Source organism: Colossoma macropomum, unplaced genomic scaffold (assembly GCF_904425465.1).
Source record: "Colossoma macropomum unplaced genomic scaffold, Colossoma_macropomum, whole genome shotgun sequence".
In the NCBI taxonomy this organism is placed as follows: Eukaryota; Metazoa; Chordata; class Actinopteri; order Characiformes; family Serrasalmidae; genus Colossoma; species Colossoma macropomum.
The window spans coordinates 14,644,192-14,661,602 of record NW_023494786.1 but is presented as its reverse complement, the minus strand read 5'-3'; the positions used below and the strand labels follow the sequence as shown (position 1 = coordinate 14,661,602).

The following is a 17,411-nucleotide window of genomic DNA, read 5'->3' as shown; positions in this document are numbered from 1 at the left end:
TAAACAGGTCTGTTCAGTGTTTAATCAATCGATTGCATTTGTATTTAAAAGCAGGGACATTAAAGAGGAGACAGTTCACTCATTGACAGATGAATGGAAAAGATTCAAGTTTTTAGGTCTCTCCTCATTCAAAGAGTTAGGAGCCTGGTCCTGTCTGACTGGACGTAACTGCCCGGCGGCGGTGCAGAGATGTCTGTCGAGTGGACAGACTTCCCTATAAGGCTTAGCTCCAGTATTGTCTTTAACGTTAGCTCTATTGTTAGTTCATCTGAATGGGCAGCTTCTGTCACTTCTGTCTCTCCCTCCTTATTAGACATGAAAACCTCAAAGGACAGACATAGCAACAGTAACTAAGGAAGGTCGTAGCCTAGTTAAAGGGGATGCTTCACAAAGCAGGATTTCTCAGTTAGCCAGATTACTTAAGCCCAAAGTAGAGTCCTATTGAACAGGCTCGACTTTAAGTCATCTGGGTAAACTGAGAACTCCTGCTTTGTCTCAGTCCTGCTCCTGGTGACCCACAGCACTGCAGTTTCTTTATTCCCTACTCCAATCCACCTGATCCAGCACATGAACAACTCAATAATCAGTTGAAGAGCTGGATCTGGTGTGTTGAATCAAGGAATATTTGAAACCATACAGTACTGTGGGTCACCTGGAGCAGAATTAAGAAACACTGGACTAAATGACTGTTTGCAGCGTGTAGATAAAGCTAACCAAATTAATTCAGTCACAAAGCCGTGAAAGTGTACGTAGATGGGCTGTATTGCAGAGGGTGGGCCAATGGACTGCAGCACACAGACCCTTGTCCAGTTGTTTCTCATCACTGCTGCCAGCCTCTCTAGCTTTACATACATGAGAACTGTTATATTACACTATACTGACACCTAGTGCTAAATGTTCAGAAGTTAGAGTTTTTAAGCACAGGTGGATCGAAGATGTGTTATGATGTTTTGGACGTTCTAACATGAGCATTGCACAAATTATTATAATCTGTAACATATAAGCACAATCATAATAAAAACACAATACAGAAGCCCTGGGCAGGCACTGAGGCAGGTGTGTTTTGAGCCATATACAAGGAAATTATAGTCTGTAGTAACTGACTGTATTCTACAGATGTAGCAGACAGGGATCGGGTTGAAAAATGCTAGAGTACTCCATAAATAAATAAATAGGATGGGAGAATATGAGACTTGAAAACAAGACCCGAGTCTCATCGGGTATGCACCATATATCTAGCGCTTGAAAGAGAAGCAACGAGAGACAGAACAAGCATCACATAATTCAGGACTAAAAGCTCCAGGTGGTGCCATAGTTCAAGGACTTGGAGGAACATACTTGGTAAACCAGTGCTTCTCAGTCAACCAGCAAAACTTCCTTAAAGAAAATACACTCTACATATTTAAGTCTTCACATATTGTTAACTAATGCACTGATAACAGTGGTGCTGTATATCCTAATACAACTCTGTACCGGTGCTTGAGAAGTGTAAAGTTTTTAAAAAGGGAAGGAAAGAACTGTTACCTTGTAATACAATATACCATCTGATAAGCAGGAGCTTTACTGCAGTCTGAAACTTTTTGTTCTCTCTGTAATATAAATGTAATCGCACATTATAAAGTTACAAACTAAATGAGCTTAACAGAAACAATTTCAAAATGCACATTTATTTATGCTTCTTACATTCTTATTTACAGTACATTATTAGCCATGTCATCATTTATTATCAACATACTCAACATTTCCAGATGATGTTCTCATTCTCATCACAAACAAACTGGACTGTATCTGGCCAAATACACTCCTGTAGGAAGTGCAACGCAATCAGAATTAGAACAGGCATCTCAACAGACACGGCTGTTCTTCACCCCAGCAGTATCTCCAGTAGCCAATATTCATCTGTCACCTTGCAACTCTTTCTTTCCTCATACCAATAGCTACTGTCAAACTTTTAATTTCTGCTTAAGCGTTCCACCCTCTAAATGGAAAAAAAAAATATGCACAAATGCATCAAAATAACAGTTAGCTTTAGGAAAATCCCAAAAGACTTAATTTGCCCAAAAAGACTGAATCAGATAATTCAAATAAGAAAAACAAAATCACATTCAATTCACATTATGCAGTATGACCACTTCTCACTATCTACATACTCTGAAAATGATTCCACACACTGTTTCGCAAGCTACCTGAGAGCTACATTCCCTTTCACTCTGTTCCTTTGCGTGCTGAAAAAACAGTTACAAATATGGCCGTAATGAGGGTTATAATACTGCAGGATGTGTCCACTTCACATCAGATCACACCTCAAATTCCTGAAAGGGAAACACTAAGGCATAGTGCATAGAACAGCAAAGTGGAGCATGGGAAGCTTTAATACACTGGTCCTAAGGGTGTGGGTTTGTTATAAGGTGTAGCCAGCAGGGGGCGCTTTATCATCCTTATTGCTCTCCAGAGAGAAGGGTGGAATGCGCACATCAAAGTGGGATCCATCTGTCCTCTCGATGCGGAATGTCCCCCTGCACAAAGATTACAAGCGAAAACAGTGCATTTCATTTGCAGCAGATCAAATAAGCAATAAATTGTATACTTAAACACCTGCAGTGTTATGATTTTTTGGTCAAAGCCATTTGTATTATACCACAACAAACTGTCAAAGGACATTCTTAGTGACTTTGAGGGGGAACTTATAAAGGAAGTTGGTTATTTAACTCACCACATGTGTCCACTTGGCGCCTGCAAAGACACATGGCTGCTGTACTGAAATGCTGGCTGTTCTTTTGACAACACTGGTTCCTGGTTGAACAACAAACATCTGTTTAAATACTCATTTAACATGCCCTGATGCCTTACTTAGATCAAGTGAAGTTTATTAGATGATCAGAGAGATCAAGTGAACACAAGTGTTGACATCTGCAGCAGAACTCGTCTAGAAATCACTGTGATCTGATGCAATTCTCTTTTCAAACACACCAAAAAAAGTAGACAGAGCTGTACATAAGCAATACCAACACTTCATATTTCAAACTGTGATTTATTTAACAAAATACTCCATATGTTACACATGATTGCTTATGTAACTGCATTACTCTGCTAGCTTACTAGTTAGCACCTAAAGGCTACACAGCTAGCAAAAACAAAAAGAAATGCAGTACACTATGGCTTTCCACCAAAGCTTATAGCCAGACAAAGCAATTAATTACGCAATTTATGTATGTTATGTTGAGACTTCTCAAACAACATGCATCACAAAGTTTGCATGGCTAGCTAATTAGCTCACTGAGGCTAACTTAACCAATGGTGTCTGAGTTCCAATTTTAAATCTGATCTTCACTTTTCCCTCCTCCCTTTGTACTGTGAGTGCAAAACAGAGGCATCACCCCTTTTATGGATGAGTCTAAGTTGAAGGGAGGGCATATATTGAAACAGGGCCTCAATTTTGATTCATTTTTAAAGCCTAAAATCCACATTTCAGTTTGGACTGTATTTGCACAAATCTCTCAAGGAAAACAGTAAATTCTAGTTTATCAGAAGTGTAGCTGCTCACCCGGCCAACGACTCCTCTGCCACGGACTGTTTCCAGAGTGCCTGACAGGCTGAAGATTCTCCAGTGTCTTTCTCGCAACTGAACCACCTCGTTGCCCAAGTTCTCCAGACGGATACAGTATCGCCACTGAGGCAAAGATTCAGAATTTATAATAAATGTAACTGTCAATGCGTGACAAATTCTGTGTCTAAAGCACATCTACTCTCTACTGCATCTGCTTACCCAGTACACATGGGAATTCTGTGCCTCCTTTGGGGAAACAAATGAAGAGCAAAGTTTAATCAGAAACACAAACAGTGCTGAACAAGTACCTAAAAAAAGACTCGTCTTCAGTCTGAATGCCTTTCGCTTACCCTCATGCCCATGTAGAAAGGGATGACAGTGACGCGGATATTCTCCGTCGTCTCCCTGTGTACATCTGACAGCTCCAGCCAAGGATGGTTCTTCTCCTGCCAGGCTCGGAGTGTGTCTCTTGGGGTAAAAGGGGGTGCTGTGTAAGCAACACAAATACCATTCCATCAGAGACTGATGGTAGAAGGTAGCTGATATATGAGCAACCTAAAGAGAAATGAGTACTTACTTTTGGATGGGTTAAACATAAGAAAACGCTCAAACAGCTCATGCTGAATAGGAATCTGCTCAGTTGAGCTGTACGGCAGGATGTCTTCATGACTAACATAATCCAAACCTGAGTGACAGAGGTTTAGGAGACATGGAATTTGAAACTAACAGCCAAACATACAAACACAGAATAAACTGTCAACTTTGTACAAATACTACTCGTAGTCACATACCTGGGATAGCGTACAAGGCCCTGCTGTCGTCATGATTTGCCAGAAACGTGACTGCCTCTGTTTGAGACCTCTGAGACTGAAATAAAACAAAAAAAATTAAGCTGAATATAAACCAGATATCTATTCCCTTACAGACCGCAATGTTCTTAAAGGAATGCTCCAGCATTTTTAGACCTGATCTCTGTCTGCTGCATTTGTATTATATAAGTATATGTATTATATTTGTATAATATAGTCAATGACCATGGACAATAATTTTGCATTTCCTGTCCTCAAAACACAAAGTACTCACAACAGAAGCCTATGGACAGTTGTTTCAGTGGTTGATAGAGATTAGGGTGAAAAGGTTTGAAAATTAAGACTTCAGGATAAGCACACTCACTATGTGGGGGCAGTCCCGGGTGTCTATAAGGACCTGGTAGTAAGTGTGTGTTTTTCCTTTCACCTCTTTTGACCCGTGGCCTAGGGACTCTGGTTTGCTGGAATGGTATAAATAATGTTAGAGATTTGCAGGGGTGTAGAAAGCACAGAAAAACTTCTTTCAAAACATATGAATACTGTGTCAAAATCTTGCCTAATTAAAAGTGAAAGTATGGAGCCAAAAACATACTTTAGCAAAACTAAAAGGAATTTAATTTAAAGTACTCAAGTACATCACAATAAAAAATATATAAGTTGTTTGGTGGTGTGATGTGGTGGCATGCGGTGGGGTGACTGACTGCTAATCCTCACACAAAGACAAATTAGCATAGTTGTGGGAAGTTTTATTTTACACTGCTCTGGATGTTTTAATAAAACATTGAATGGATAGATGTGTTAATCAAAAACATTAAAATGCACAGGAACCCAACAGACTGCCAAGAAAACAAAGCTAAATCGTGCATCATGACACTGTGATATCGAAAAGAAAGCAGCGACAATGTGCACTGTAGAGAATGGACATTGCATCTAATGCAACTGCTTTGTGTGAACACCAAAGTTTGCAAACAGTCCTCACCAATCAACAACTCAGTCCAGCACTCCGCATGTCTTCCAGTCTAGTGTCAGTTTTAAGTTGTGCAACAATATGTTTATAGTCATCATTTTTCTTGGCTTGAATTGTGTTCAAAATGCTTTAAGAAAGTCGAATTGTGAACTCAGTATTGCAAATCAAATCATGGGCAGAATGTATCGTTACACTCATATTAAGCACAGTAACAAAGTACCATCACAGTATTTTTCACTCCTACAGTTTTGAGACTTTACCTAAAATGCTAAAGTGCCTAACAAGAACAGAATCTGGAAGGTCTGGATGGACTACCTGTCTGATATTGTAGGACACACATCTCGGTCGTAGAGACGAGCATGCCAGGGGAATAACACGATCCCTCTGTAGCCGAAGACACTGTGGAGAAAAAGCTGCAAAGAAAAAAATGTGTTTACATAGCCGAACAAGTACCCAGAGAAAGACTAAAATATAAAAATCATAACCAGCCCAACAGCACACTGACTATAAAGAGGGTCAGAAGAGAAAGGGGAGTGTGGCAAGTGATACGATCAACACTTTTGGCAAATAGCAATAAAACTCTGTGAAATACACACCTGGCCTGTTTCATACTTCCCATGCTGCTTTGGTGCTTCAAACACTCCAACAGTCTCCAGTACCTTTCCGTTAGGTCTGTTTCTGAAAATGTGGCCAAAATAAACAGAAAGACCAAAAGGCAGTCACCAATAACCAAACATACCCTGCAATATGCAGCAGCCATATCAACTCAGCCCTCAGATCACAGAGCAGTAATTTGTCAGTGCACTCAATGAACCACTTCCTCAAACAAGAATATTACACAAGCAATCTGGAAAACTGGACACAGGCCAGGCTGAATCGGAGATGCCCCAGATAGCCCTGCTCCCTGCTGAAAGACACTGCTGACCAGAAACAGGACTTGCTCACTGTGTCCATTTCCTTATTTCTTAAGCTATACCTCACAGTGCAGGGCAAAGAGCAGATCTAAGGGGTAGCCAGTATTTCAGGGACAATGACATAACAATATCTACTTTAAGACTGAGTTGTTTACATGTAGTCTATGCATTAATTTTCCAGTTTTTACTAAAAAGTTCTACAAAAATACACTTCTAAAGTAGTTAAGACAGCAGTCAAGTTATAAATAGGGCTTGCAGAGTGACTACTCAGGTTATGGGCAACCAGATATGACTACTAGCCACACAGTGCACTCTGGTTTATCCACACTTTCCTGTGCAGTAGGCTCTGTGGAGGAGGCAGGTTAACAAAGAAAAAATGGTAAAATACATGTATATAAGATTAGTGGTGAGGGGGTAAATGAGAAAGTCTTAATTTACGTTGCAAAAACAGCAGTGTTGCAAGCTGTTACAAGAGGAGGAGGACAAAGCAGGCAGGACACGTCTGAGCACACCTCTTACCGTGATGACATGAATCTTGTTTGCTGAAAACTGGACGAAGCGCAGTGTAAACATGATGGCCGGGTCCTAGTCCAGTCTAATCCACAGTTATATTCAAGGACACTCGCCACTCTGTGAGAGCGCCTCTTGTATTTACTGACGCTCAGAAATAAACCTCGACGTATCGCACACGCAGCCATCTTTCTTTGGTGCACACGCGAGTACACAAAACTCCCGTCAAGTAAGTCACATGTGGTGGAAAATGACCGCAAACATCCAACATATCAGCTGCCCTGCTATTTAGCAAGCAATGCGTTTTGTGTCAGAAGCAAAAATCAGCTGAATTAGTGAAAATTTGCACTCTTTCCAGTTACTTTGGCTGCCGTCATTTCCCACAATGCACCGCGCCACCAAAATACTACAACAAGTTCACTGTCAGTTGGCTCCCTACTCCCTATGCAGTGCACAATGTAGGTCGACTTCTGCACCCAAATAGCCATATTATATGTTTATACGTCATTTGTGATTCAGCCAGAGGTTGCAGCGCTCCCTTTTTCCCATCAAGTGTACTATTTGAGTGTAGAAACCTTAGTTTCATGACTTACGCAGTGCACGTATATAATATATAGGGAGTAGAGAGACATTTGAGATTCCGATTCAGAGAAATTAAACGAATGTTGCGCTCGCAATTCGCACAGAAGTAAACATTCATAAAAACAGTGCTTATTGTGTATCTGGTTCAGTAACGGTAGTTACAAGAGAAAGAAAGGAAACGACTTGTTCAGGTTGTTTCAGAATGGTATATTTACAAGTTTGCTTTTAGTTTGTGATTACTGAGCACGATTCCTGTGTATATGAGCTCCAAATCTGTCTCTTTTTGAGGTTTTCAGGAACTTTAGGTTAATAAGCCAATCAGGACATCTGCCACTATCTTCACAGTCTGAGGCTGGAGGCGGAGTAAAAGAAGACAAAAAAGTATTATCAGCGCATTCTCCTTGCTGGAAAACAGAAACTCTCCGCTTGTCAGGATGTTAAGTGAGAAATCAGATTTTCCACTGAGCGTCTTGAACGCGGCATAAATCGCGTCAGGCGCTTCAAGCGCGTCAGACGTCATCACTACTCGCCCAGTCAGCTGACGGAGCTCCTGTGTGTTTTGGTAACTGGCTTTAACGTTTATAACTCAGCAGATATGATGAAGGAGATATAACCGGCGGTTTCTGCATAGATACTGCACTGCACTGCACTGCACTGCAGTATTTATGTGGAACGACATATATACTCTAATTCAGTATATTTATATTATTGTGTTATACGCTATGTTCAGCAGAGCTGTCCAGTATTATAATACTTTGGGTTATGTTAATGAGTTAATGGGTTGAGTTAATGTTGTTTGTCCATCCACACGCAGGTTTACACAGATTCTGCTGAACACCATGGCCTCTTCATTTACACTTGGTCCAAAATTTCATGAGAAACTGAAGGACTTGTTGGAGGGAGAATCCTCTCCCTCACCGCAGCTGTTCGAACAGCTAGGAGCTCTCAAAGATCAATCAACAATGTCATTTAAGGCAGCAAGAAAACTACAGAAACTTCTTCAGGAAAATGGTAAGAACAGAAGAACTAGAATGTATTTGAACACATCACTTACCTGTTCGTTTAACTATACTGTTGATGTAGTTTTTGTCTAGCTGTGTATGTAACTTATTTTATAATGTGTTACTACATCATAGCTATAGAGTTACATTTAGGTTGTTCCACATGCTAATTATAATGTAAAAGCACAAGATTTATCAACGCTGTCTGAAAAAAACAAGTATCTCTAAAATGGCAGCTTCATTTATATATATGTATGTGTGTGTATGTATGTATGTATGTATGTATGTATGTATATATGTGTGTGTGTGTGTGTGTGTGTGTGTGTGTGTGTGTGTATAGTGAAATGATAATAAGATAAAACGTGTGATGCAGATCTTATTTATCCACAGGGTATCCAGTCTATCTTCATGAGCTACTGGAAGACAGCACACTTTACCTGCCAAAGGTCGAACTGCCTCCAAGAGTGAGTGAAAATAGGGTACACTGAATTTGTACAAAATTGGTGTGACTACATTGTGGTTTTAGTAATAAAATCTGACTTTTAACATTGTGGATTTTATCTCCACCTCTGATCACTTTGAGCAGAACCCTGAGTTGGTAGCTCGTCTAGAGAAGATTAAAGCAAAACTGGCCAATGAAGAATATATGAGAATCACGCGGAATGTAAATCCTCAGGTAAGAGCTGCTTTTCTGTATTCTAATCAAGGAAACATTAACGTGGTACGTTATTGTATGCCTTGCAGTGTCATTCTGATCTACTACATATGGTGTGTGCCTACATAATTTACAACCATGTATTTTTCTGTTAACAGGAAATGAACAATCATGGAACCCTAGCAGACTTTGGAAGACAAGGTCAGCAAATCCTATTGTTTTTTACTCTTCTGTTGTCATGAGCTCCTTTTCTGAATTCTCATCATTATTCATATTTATGTCTTACAGTGCGTTCTGTCAAAGCAGTTGTTGTTACTGTGTTCAACTTCCTTGTAACGGTGGTTGCTGCCTTCGCTTGTGCCTATATGGGAAGCCAGTATGTCTTCACAGAGACAGCAGCGGTACGGTATATGTGTGTGTGTCTATGTAATATCAGTAAATAGTCCGTGTACATTAATAATGTTTTAAATGTCTTAAAATGTCATTTTTACAGAAAACGTTTTCTTCATATGGTGTTTCTTGTTTGTTTTTAAGTTCCTTTTAGAATTTTTCTAATTGTAAAAGAAGGTTTTTGCAAAATCAATCAATTTATTAATTTTCTAAACCTATAATACCTATCTGTTGTTGTTGTTCTATGTTGTGATAATAACAAAGGTTTACCTTTTTCCTTTTCAGAGAATTATTTCCGCAGTGATTGCGGCCTCTGTAGTCGGACTAGCAGAGCTTTATGTCCTAGTTCGGACTATGGAAGGTGACTTGGGAGAGCCTTAACAGCTGGCAAGAATTAAAGGACTTATGCACTGGCCAGTGGATCCTATTCCAGCAACATCATCAGGGACCATTTCCTTAAAAGTAATCCCGTCACGTCTGGTCATTTTAATTTATGGACTGTTTTCAATCACAGTCTTGGACGTCATTGGGATGTGTGTCTTTTTCAAAATAAAAATCATTTTCCCACTACAAGGATGGATTAAAGATGGATTATAAATCCAGGTAGTGTAAATAAGATGATTTTTGTGCTTTGGTCATTGTTATAATGTATGCTTGATTTATGTGTTTATATGTTGGCATAAAGTAATACAATTACTGGTACACAGTTACTGGTTAATGGTCCTAGATAATGAAGTGTGACTGTGTTGCCTGATCTGATGTGCATCTAAATGTCTGTTAAATGTAAATTATCATATTTTAGCATCTGGACTGAATTAAATACTGAACTCTGATCATTTCATTGTTTATTTCAGGTAGAGAAACCAACCCGTTTGTGGTTCTGAAATCCAAAATGTCGGATTAGTTTTGTTTATTTGTCAGTGTGTCCCTTACAGATGTGTTTGAATTATTTTTGTTTCAGTTTGATGACAAAAGCATGACATTAAAGCAAATTGTGCTCATTGTTTAATATGATACATGTAACCCCAGAAAGAGTAATGTACTTTTTCACCATGAAACAAGAAAATGCACAACAATAAACAAAGCTTCACTTCTCACTTACCATGCAGAGTCCACTGCTGTGGATCCAGCTTTATTCTCATCAGATTTACAGAAGTATTACTAACGTGCGCCGTTAGATGAGAAGACAATTTGCTGTGCATGGTGTTAAGAGGTAAGCTTTAGGCAGGCTGGGGTGATGCACTACAGATGTAATGGAAAAACAAAATCTGACAAACCTATGCTTGTACTTGAAACCACACTCATAACAATGACAAAGATAAATAGAAAAAACCTGGCAAATAAAAAAAAAATGTGACGTGTCTCAAGTCTAAGAATATACTGTACCATTTTATCTGTACATAACAATGTATATGACTATAAAGATTAAACAATGTTTCTGTTTTTGCAGTCTACTAGCTGGCATCTCATTTCAGGTGAAATTTCCTTCAATATCTGTGTCCTCTGTGATGATTTGTCAGAGTGTACAGCATCCATCTGTATCCCAAACTCAAACAGCACAAACAGTTACATGGACATGAAATAAATAGTGGCCTTTCTTGACAAAAATACAACCATATTTTTTAATAGGAGAAAATAACACTAGTGTTCTTCCTTATTTGGCACCTTTTCACCTCATGATATCCTGAACTAGACTTGTATCCAGTCCAGCAGGGGGCAGTGTTGCACTTTTCAGCCGTTGCTGAATTTAAAAAGTCTCAAGCATTCTGTGATGGCGCAATGGCTCACTCAAACTTGCGCAGGTGGTTGTACAGAGATTGGACGTAGGTAAAGACACACATGGGGTCTGGTTTTCTGCCCATCACCATCATGTCCTCCACCTCGATGAGTCTGTCACAGCCAGCCATCTTCCTGGAAAAGTTGGATAGGAAGAGAGAAGTTAAGCTAAGCTTAATGATGAGTGTACACATTTGACATGGTTTATGGTTCTTTTCTACACAGAATATGCATATAAATAAACAGAATACACTAAGCTTTGATTATTTTATTAACTACAGCCCATACTTCCACACACGTTGTTCACTCCAACATCATATGATTGTACTTTGTGGTTTAAATGTCAGCATTTCTAGCTTTTAGCATTCCAACAAGTGAACTCAGTGACCCTGAATGTGACATCACATTAGACATGCTGCTTCTAGCTTTTCTTAAAAAGCTGTTTAGGCCCAGTTCCAGAACAAAATTACAGAGCAGAAAGAAACTGGGGGGCCTTCTCAGGGCCTTCTAAGCCTCCAGAGAAGGCCTCATGATTTCTGAAAACTGAAAGATACATGTCTGCAATTTTTTGTTCATTTTTATTCAGTATATTCATGCTTGTACTTAAATCCTGCAAGTATTACAGTACTACTCGTGTTTCATTGGCAAGTTCAGCAGGTAAACAAAAGGCTTAAATTCTTCAGAGGCCCAGCAGAAAACTGGTCAATCAGGAATTGTTTTTCTCCACAGTATCTAGGTAGATACGGCTCAGCGAGCTCTCCTGTTGGTTGGGACTTAAAGAACTGAGGAGAAGGCCTAACGCATAATTACAAAGTGACAGAGGAATCAGTCACACCAATTTTGTGTGGAAGAAACATCACTCTTGGCCTTCTAGAAGTTCTAGATATGTCACTGTTTGTGAATATGAGCAGCAGCCTAATCAGTGGGTTGTTAGAAATGGAAAACAGCAGCAGCCGCTCTATACCAGGCCTCTCTACTGAAAGAATCAGTGTAACTGCTACAAGGTAAAATATACTAATATGTCTGTCACAAGCTTCAAATTAAGAAAATTAAATGTCTTATAGAAGATTCAAATAAGCAAAATATATTGGGTTCTGGCCACTCCTGCGCTGAGCATCTTTGGGATGAGGTAGAAAGGGGCGTTTGTAGCAAGACTGCAGTTATTCTGCTTCTAAGTGGTACAGCATTCCTCCACAACATATCCAGCATCTTGTGGAATCCATGCCCAGGCAAAATAATACCATTCTGAAGGCAAAAGGAGGTAAAACATGCAACTGCTACATATGTACCTAATAAACTGGTAATTCAGTGTATACACAGTGCTGTATGTGTATCTGTGTAGAGGAAATTGTAGGGTTTATTGATGTCCTGGCTGTAGTAGTGGAAAAACGCATGTTGTGGGGAAGGGGAGTCCAGGGCACAGGCCTAGGGTCAGTTGGCTTGCCTTGGTGATTTAAAGTGTGGGTTAAGTTACAGACACCAAGTTCTCATACGCATCGGAAAGTCGGTAACAGTATCTCCAATGCCACACTGAGAGATGATGTGGTCTGTCTGAACCAGAGGAGCAGCTTGAGGATTGTGCTCAGGTCAACTTTCTCATCACTCAGTCTTCACTTCATTTAGCCTTTTAACACCATGAATATCAAGTAGATGATGTGTTTGCTATTTTTTTCTGAGCCCGTTCCATAGTTCATATGGTTCATTAAGAGTTTATCTGGGGCTGTACATTTTATCCCTGGCAAATTTGAACATGGAGGCGCTACGTAATGCTTTCCAGATGATGGTGGAAGCAGAGAAATATGCAAGGAAATATGCTGATATGGTAAAAGCTGAAGAGTGTAGTAGATGTTGCAACCACTTACTCTGCGGTGCTGAAGGCCAGTTCGAAGTTGTGCTTGCGGTCAGCAGGGGACAGGGCGTTGTAGTCGAACTCGGTGGGGAAGAATGAGTGCACCAAGGCACAGAAGGCCATTCCATCACTCCAACTGGAGGAAAAATTCTGGATGTCGATGTTCTGTAGGAGAATGAATGTTGGCATTAAAGGGACACTGGCTAAAATTATAAATGTATCCATTAGTACATCTATGGTAATCATGCCTTTATTTGCTTTCTACAGCAATTCTACTGTAGTCTCTAAAGCAAGATATTCTGTTTTACAGACTAGGAAAACCTCTTTCTGATTATATATTTTAAAAGTGGGGGGAGCTTTTTAAAAACTACAAAGGCTTTGAGGCAGATGGTGGGCTATTTGATTTTTTTTCTGCTAGCTGGCGAATGTAGAAGGAAGCCAAATAGCCAATGTTACTGCTAGGAAGCCAAACATCACATCTAGCCCAGCTAGCCCAGGGGTCAGCAGCGGCTCCACAGCAGAATTAGATTCTAGGTAAAAATAAAATAATCCTCCTTTGCAGTAAAATAAAGCTCTGCTGATTGTTCTAACACAGTTTTAACAATAAATGGTCTTAAACACTGGAGTTAATGTAGCCTATAACTGCTAATTCAAAGACCTTTAACCCTAAACGTTGGCACGCAGACTGCTGGTCATCATAGCAATGCAGACAACCATCTCGCCTAGCTAGTAGCTAACAAAACGGCAAAGAGAAAGATTTAAGATGAACATCGAGAATTTGGAGACGAATTGACTTATTTGCATTTATAAGCACTCAGCTGGTTTCCTGATACGTTTAATCTGCAATGAGAAACTGTCAAATAGTAAAAAGTAGCGAAACGGAAGTCAGCTTCTCATTCACCAGCTTCTTGTTCAAGTTCTACCTTAAATGGTGCAGCAGTTACATCCCGGCGCCACAGGCACCATTTAAGGCGGAACAGGAAAATTCAAACAAGAAGCTGGTGAATGAGAAGCCGACTTAAGCCTCGTAACAAGTCGAACGTTGAGAGACATTTTACAAGAAACTGTTCTACTTTTGCGGAAAAGTTTCTGGCTGGAGTTCCAAGAAAAGCGGCTATAGCTGAGCAAAAGCTTAAAGCAGAGCAAAGTAAGGCTGCATTTTCATTCATATTTTTAGCCTGTACTAGTACATTAGCACATACTGAGGCATACCTGAGGCCAAGATGGTAAAATGGACATAAAATGTTGTGGCGCTCAAGATGGTTCGATTTTTGTTGAAAGGATAAAATGGACTTTCTTAACATCAGGTTGCTGACCCCTGAGCTAGCCCATAAACCAGCCCTGAGCTGGATTGTAGATTTAATGATCTCCCAGCTCTATAACAGCTTAGACTCTTCAGCTAGTGAACAAACTCTTCATGATGTTTAAATCGATGTGTTGGAACAGGGAAGACACAAAAAAATTGTATTAACTCTATATATGACAGTTCATAGAGTTTGAATGATTTGTTGTAGGAGATTCTTGTGTGCAGAGTTGTTATGTTGGCTACCTGTAACCTAAAGTACATTTGAAAGCTTTCTGAGGTTTACTTTACGATAGAGTGATATTATATTATCTGCCAAGCATGAATTTTGGCTGTCTTAGGAGTTGATAGCATCACCAAAAAAATGAAAAGGTGGTTTTGTAGCATTTAGTCATCCTCTTGAACTCTATTATAAAGCTTAAAGCAGACTGGAAATGTTGAAATAGTCTGTGTCCACCCCTCCTGCCTCTCAGACTCTGTAATTTAAGACCACTTATGTCCTCATCCTCAGCTGGCAAATAAAACCCCATCTGTCAGTGTGAAAATCAACATCATCATAGTCGTTATGAATCTGCCGGTCTGGTGCTCTGTATTCTTACATTGTTCTATTGCTCCTCTAAATTTGCCTTGACCATGACTGCAATGTCTCTAATCAAAGCCACATGGAATGACTGGCACAGCTGTGATAGAGAGGTTGTGCGTAGTTCAAGTCATACACTGCCCATCCAACATTCAGCAACACTTTATTTCTCTCATACACAAAAATACAATTAATCAACATATTAAAACTTGACAGTACCATAAATGTATCGCAAGGCCTGTAAATTGTAATTCATTCTTAAGAGCACGTTGAGCCTCATGTTGCTACCTGGCAATGAAAGGTTCTCTAAACTCCTAGCTGCAGATTTCAATTTCCTTTACATCTTTTTCTCATTATTGCTTTGTTAGGAAGCTACATTTTCTTTCTTTACACTCTCAGAGGCATTAGAGACTTTTTTAAAGAAGCACAAAGATGCACATAAATGTATTTGTGAGATGCAGAGAAGAGACAGGTGTATCTTGGTGGTTGGTATAGTGTAGTGGGTAACACCTCTGCCTTCTACGCTATAGACTGAGGTTCAATCCCTACCTGGGTGAGCACCCTACACTATACCAATAAGAGTCCTTGGGCAAGACTCCTAACACTACCTTTGCCTACCTGTGTAAAAATGATCAAATTGTAAGTTGCTCTGTATAAGAGCATCTGCCAAATGCTGTAAATGTAAATCTTGCAGAGGCTAACAGAGGAGCCAATGTGCACACTTTCAAATTTTAACTCCACATCATGCAAATCTTCTGTGCATCAGGGAAGCGTTGGGTTTGGAATGAGACTCAGAAAATATCATGAATCATGAAGGGAAAAAATATAGAGCAAAATGGTGCAGTTTGAGGACTGACTGGCCTAGAAGGAATTCTTGTGCGGCTGGTCCAAACATTGACTGCACACCTCTAAAACTCAAGAATAACTACATGCACTTTAATTCTCAGAGCTACTGAATAATCTGCTTTAGGATGTAATAAAACTGGGATTGTAAAGTGTTAATAAGTGTCAGAGGGGAATTCCATGTTCGTTTGTTGTGCATAATTAAATGGTTAAGATGTGAACAAAGCCATTCAGAGTGGTTTGATGTGAGGTGCTCTGTTGTAGAGAAGCCTACTGAGTCAGAATTGTTCACAGTGGTGGTGATAGGAACCAGGTGTCTGATGTGTTTAATGCCTCAAATAGCTACCACAAAGAAAGTTATGACATGAAATGATGATGAATGTGCTGCCTGATGTCTGAGACATTGTTTTATGATCGTTTTGAGATAAGCTTTTGGCCTAAAACATATATGTTTTAAATACATTCTTGGCAGAGAGATACATAGGGGCCATTATAAGGCAATATAGTAACCAAAGAAAGCTTATTTTCTACAATTCATTTTCATATCGGAGTGACTTCCTCAACGATTGAATTATAAATTTGGAAAAATCAATTGAGTTAAATTCCCCTTTGTATTTACACATTTTAATCATATTCTGTACTTTTTCTATTCATTCTCTCTTTACTATAAATGCAACACTGCTCCCCAGTATGTTGGCGGACACCTATACGAATGTTTTCACAGTGCACACACATGTTTGTGGATTCACAGATGTAAGTGAGCCCTTAGACTCTCCAACTGCACATTTGTGACCAGATCATTTACAATCTGAAAAGATTATTTTTTGGTAGACTTTTGACTATATGCACTCATGCCCAGCTGTTTCTAGGAACCAAGAACCAAGATGTCTGTTTAATGCCTTACCTGATATCCAATAGTTTTGGAGCGACACCACTCTAACAGGATCTGCTTGATGCTGCTTGCGCTGGACACCCCAAAGCTCTGAGAGCGCTTCAGCTTGGGTTTGGAGTCCACAGGTTTGGGCCGACTAAGAGAAACAGTTAACCAAGACAAGGACAGAGAATAGTGAGAAAAGGGCAGATATATTTAACAGCTTCAAGCATAGTGATATAAACCTGAGATGAGCATATTGGGAAGAATGGGGGAAAAAAAACGATCTACCTGTTGTTCTCAGAGTCTAGCCGCTCGAAAATGGATCTGCGCGCCTGGGCTCCAAGGCTGCGAGGAAGAGTCTGTGACCTCACAAGCTCCCGCCTGCGCTCAATGCCCCTGCCAAAGGACAGCTCTCCTGGAATATCCACATTCCTGATCCACAGAGGCAAAGGAGTGTAAGCAAAAATACAGCTTTATTGTGGTTCTATTAGATGGTTCAGTCCTTTTGCGGGTTTATATTTCTCTGCACTGGAGAACTGTGCTTGCCTTGTTGTCCAAAAGAGAATACAGTATTTGAATGTGTGGTAAACAGTCGTTTGATTTGACTAACCTGTCTGTGTTGTGCTGGTTGAGGCCTGAGTAACCCGAATAAGCCTTGGATGGTGCAGAAGAAGACACTTTCTCTACAGAGGGATTTATATAGGTTTCAGTTAGGCAGGCATTTTTTCACATGAACATCAGTCAATACCTTTGTTCTTAAAGTCAAAACAGTAAACAGTCAAATCTTTTCACCTCTTTACATATACAGATA

General features: G+C 39.8%; 3 protein-coding genes across 5 annotated transcripts in view; 1 reads left to right on the top strand and 2 right to left on the bottom strand.

The window, feature by feature from the left end:
• Positions 1–1,647: 1,647 nt before the first annotated feature.
• poldip2 (polymerase (DNA-directed), delta interacting protein 2) lies at positions 1,648–7,210 on the bottom strand. 2 transcript variants are annotated; one of them, XM_036561649.1, is made up of 11 exons: positions 6,757–7,210; positions 5,920–5,995; positions 5,639–5,736; positions 4,721–4,817; positions 4,339–4,414; positions 4,125–4,232; positions 3,898–4,034; positions 3,767–3,793; positions 3,545–3,670; positions 2,714–2,793; positions 1,648–2,516 (listed from the first exon to the last, which is right to left on the bottom strand). In XM_036561649.1, the coding sequence occupies exons 1-11, from the start codon at positions 6,933–6,935 to the stop codon at positions 2,402–2,404; spliced, it is 1,119 nt and encodes a 372-aa protein (XP_036417542.1). In that variant the 5' UTR covers positions 6,936–7,210; the 3' UTR covers positions 1,648–2,401. The 2 variants fall into 2 exon arrangements, with proteins under 2 accessions (XP_036417542.1, XP_036417532.1); XM_036561639.1 differs by having other exon boundaries at positions 5,920–6,001; positions 6,757–7,209.
• Positions 7,211–7,543: 333 nt separating this feature from the next.
• On the top strand, positions 7,544–10,208 carry tmem199 (transmembrane protein 199). The gene is made up of 7 exons (XM_036561663.1): positions 7,544–7,891; positions 8,144–8,340; positions 8,721–8,794; positions 8,917–9,006; positions 9,144–9,186; positions 9,274–9,386; positions 9,661–10,208. The coding sequence occupies exons 2-7, from the start codon at positions 8,169–8,171 to the stop codon at positions 9,754–9,756; spliced, it is 588 nt and encodes a 195-aa protein (XP_036417556.1). The 5' UTR covers positions 7,544–7,891; positions 8,144–8,168; the 3' UTR covers positions 9,757–10,208.
• An 84-nt stretch (positions 10,209–10,292) lies between these two features.
• smtnl (smoothelin, like) overlaps positions 10,293–17,411 on the bottom strand; it is a 32,400-nt gene continuing 25,281 nt past the window's right edge. For both annotated transcript variants that reach the window (XM_036561626.1, XM_036561617.1), the window contains exons 6-10: positions 17,211–17,283; positions 16,889–17,032; positions 16,631–16,754; positions 13,014–13,165; positions 10,293–11,286 (exon numbers count right to left, since the gene is read on the bottom strand). In XM_036561626.1, coding sequence (XP_036417519.1) covers positions 11,160–11,286; positions 13,014–13,165; positions 16,631–16,754; positions 16,889–17,032; positions 17,211–17,283 — 620 coding nt within the window. In that variant the 3' untranslated portion in view covers positions 10,293–11,159. The remainder of the gene's footprint in view (positions 11,287–13,013; positions 13,166–16,630; positions 16,755–16,888; positions 17,033–17,210; positions 17,284–17,411) is intronic.

Excerpts from the sequence above, each read along its gene's own strand:
- tmem199 (XM_036561663.1), top strand. The coding sequence starts at position 8,169 with ATGGCCTCTTCATTTACACTTGGTCCAAAATTTCATGAGAAACTGAAG. Across the intron at positions 8,795-8,916 it reads AGGTCGAACTGCCTCCAAGA|AACCCTGAGTTGGTAGCTCG; the intron begins GTGAGTGAAAAT and ends CACTTTGAGCAG. Across the intron at positions 9,387-9,660 it reads TCTTCACAGAGACAGCAGCG|AGAATTATTTCCGCAGTGAT; the intron begins GTACGGTATATG and ends TTTCCTTTTCAG.
- poldip2 (XM_036561639.1), bottom strand. The coding sequence starts at position 6,935 with ATGGCTGCGTGTGCGATACGTCGAGGTTTATTTCTGAGCGTCAGTAAA. Across the intron at positions 4,818-5,638 it reads TGTCCTACAATATCAGACAG|CAAACCAGAGTCCCTAGGCC; the intron begins GTAGTCCATCCA and ends ATACCATTCCAG. Across the intron at positions 4,035-4,124 it reads TATGTTTAACCCATCCAAAA|CACCCCCTTTTACCCCAAGA; the intron begins GTAAGTACTCAT and ends TTGCTTACACAG.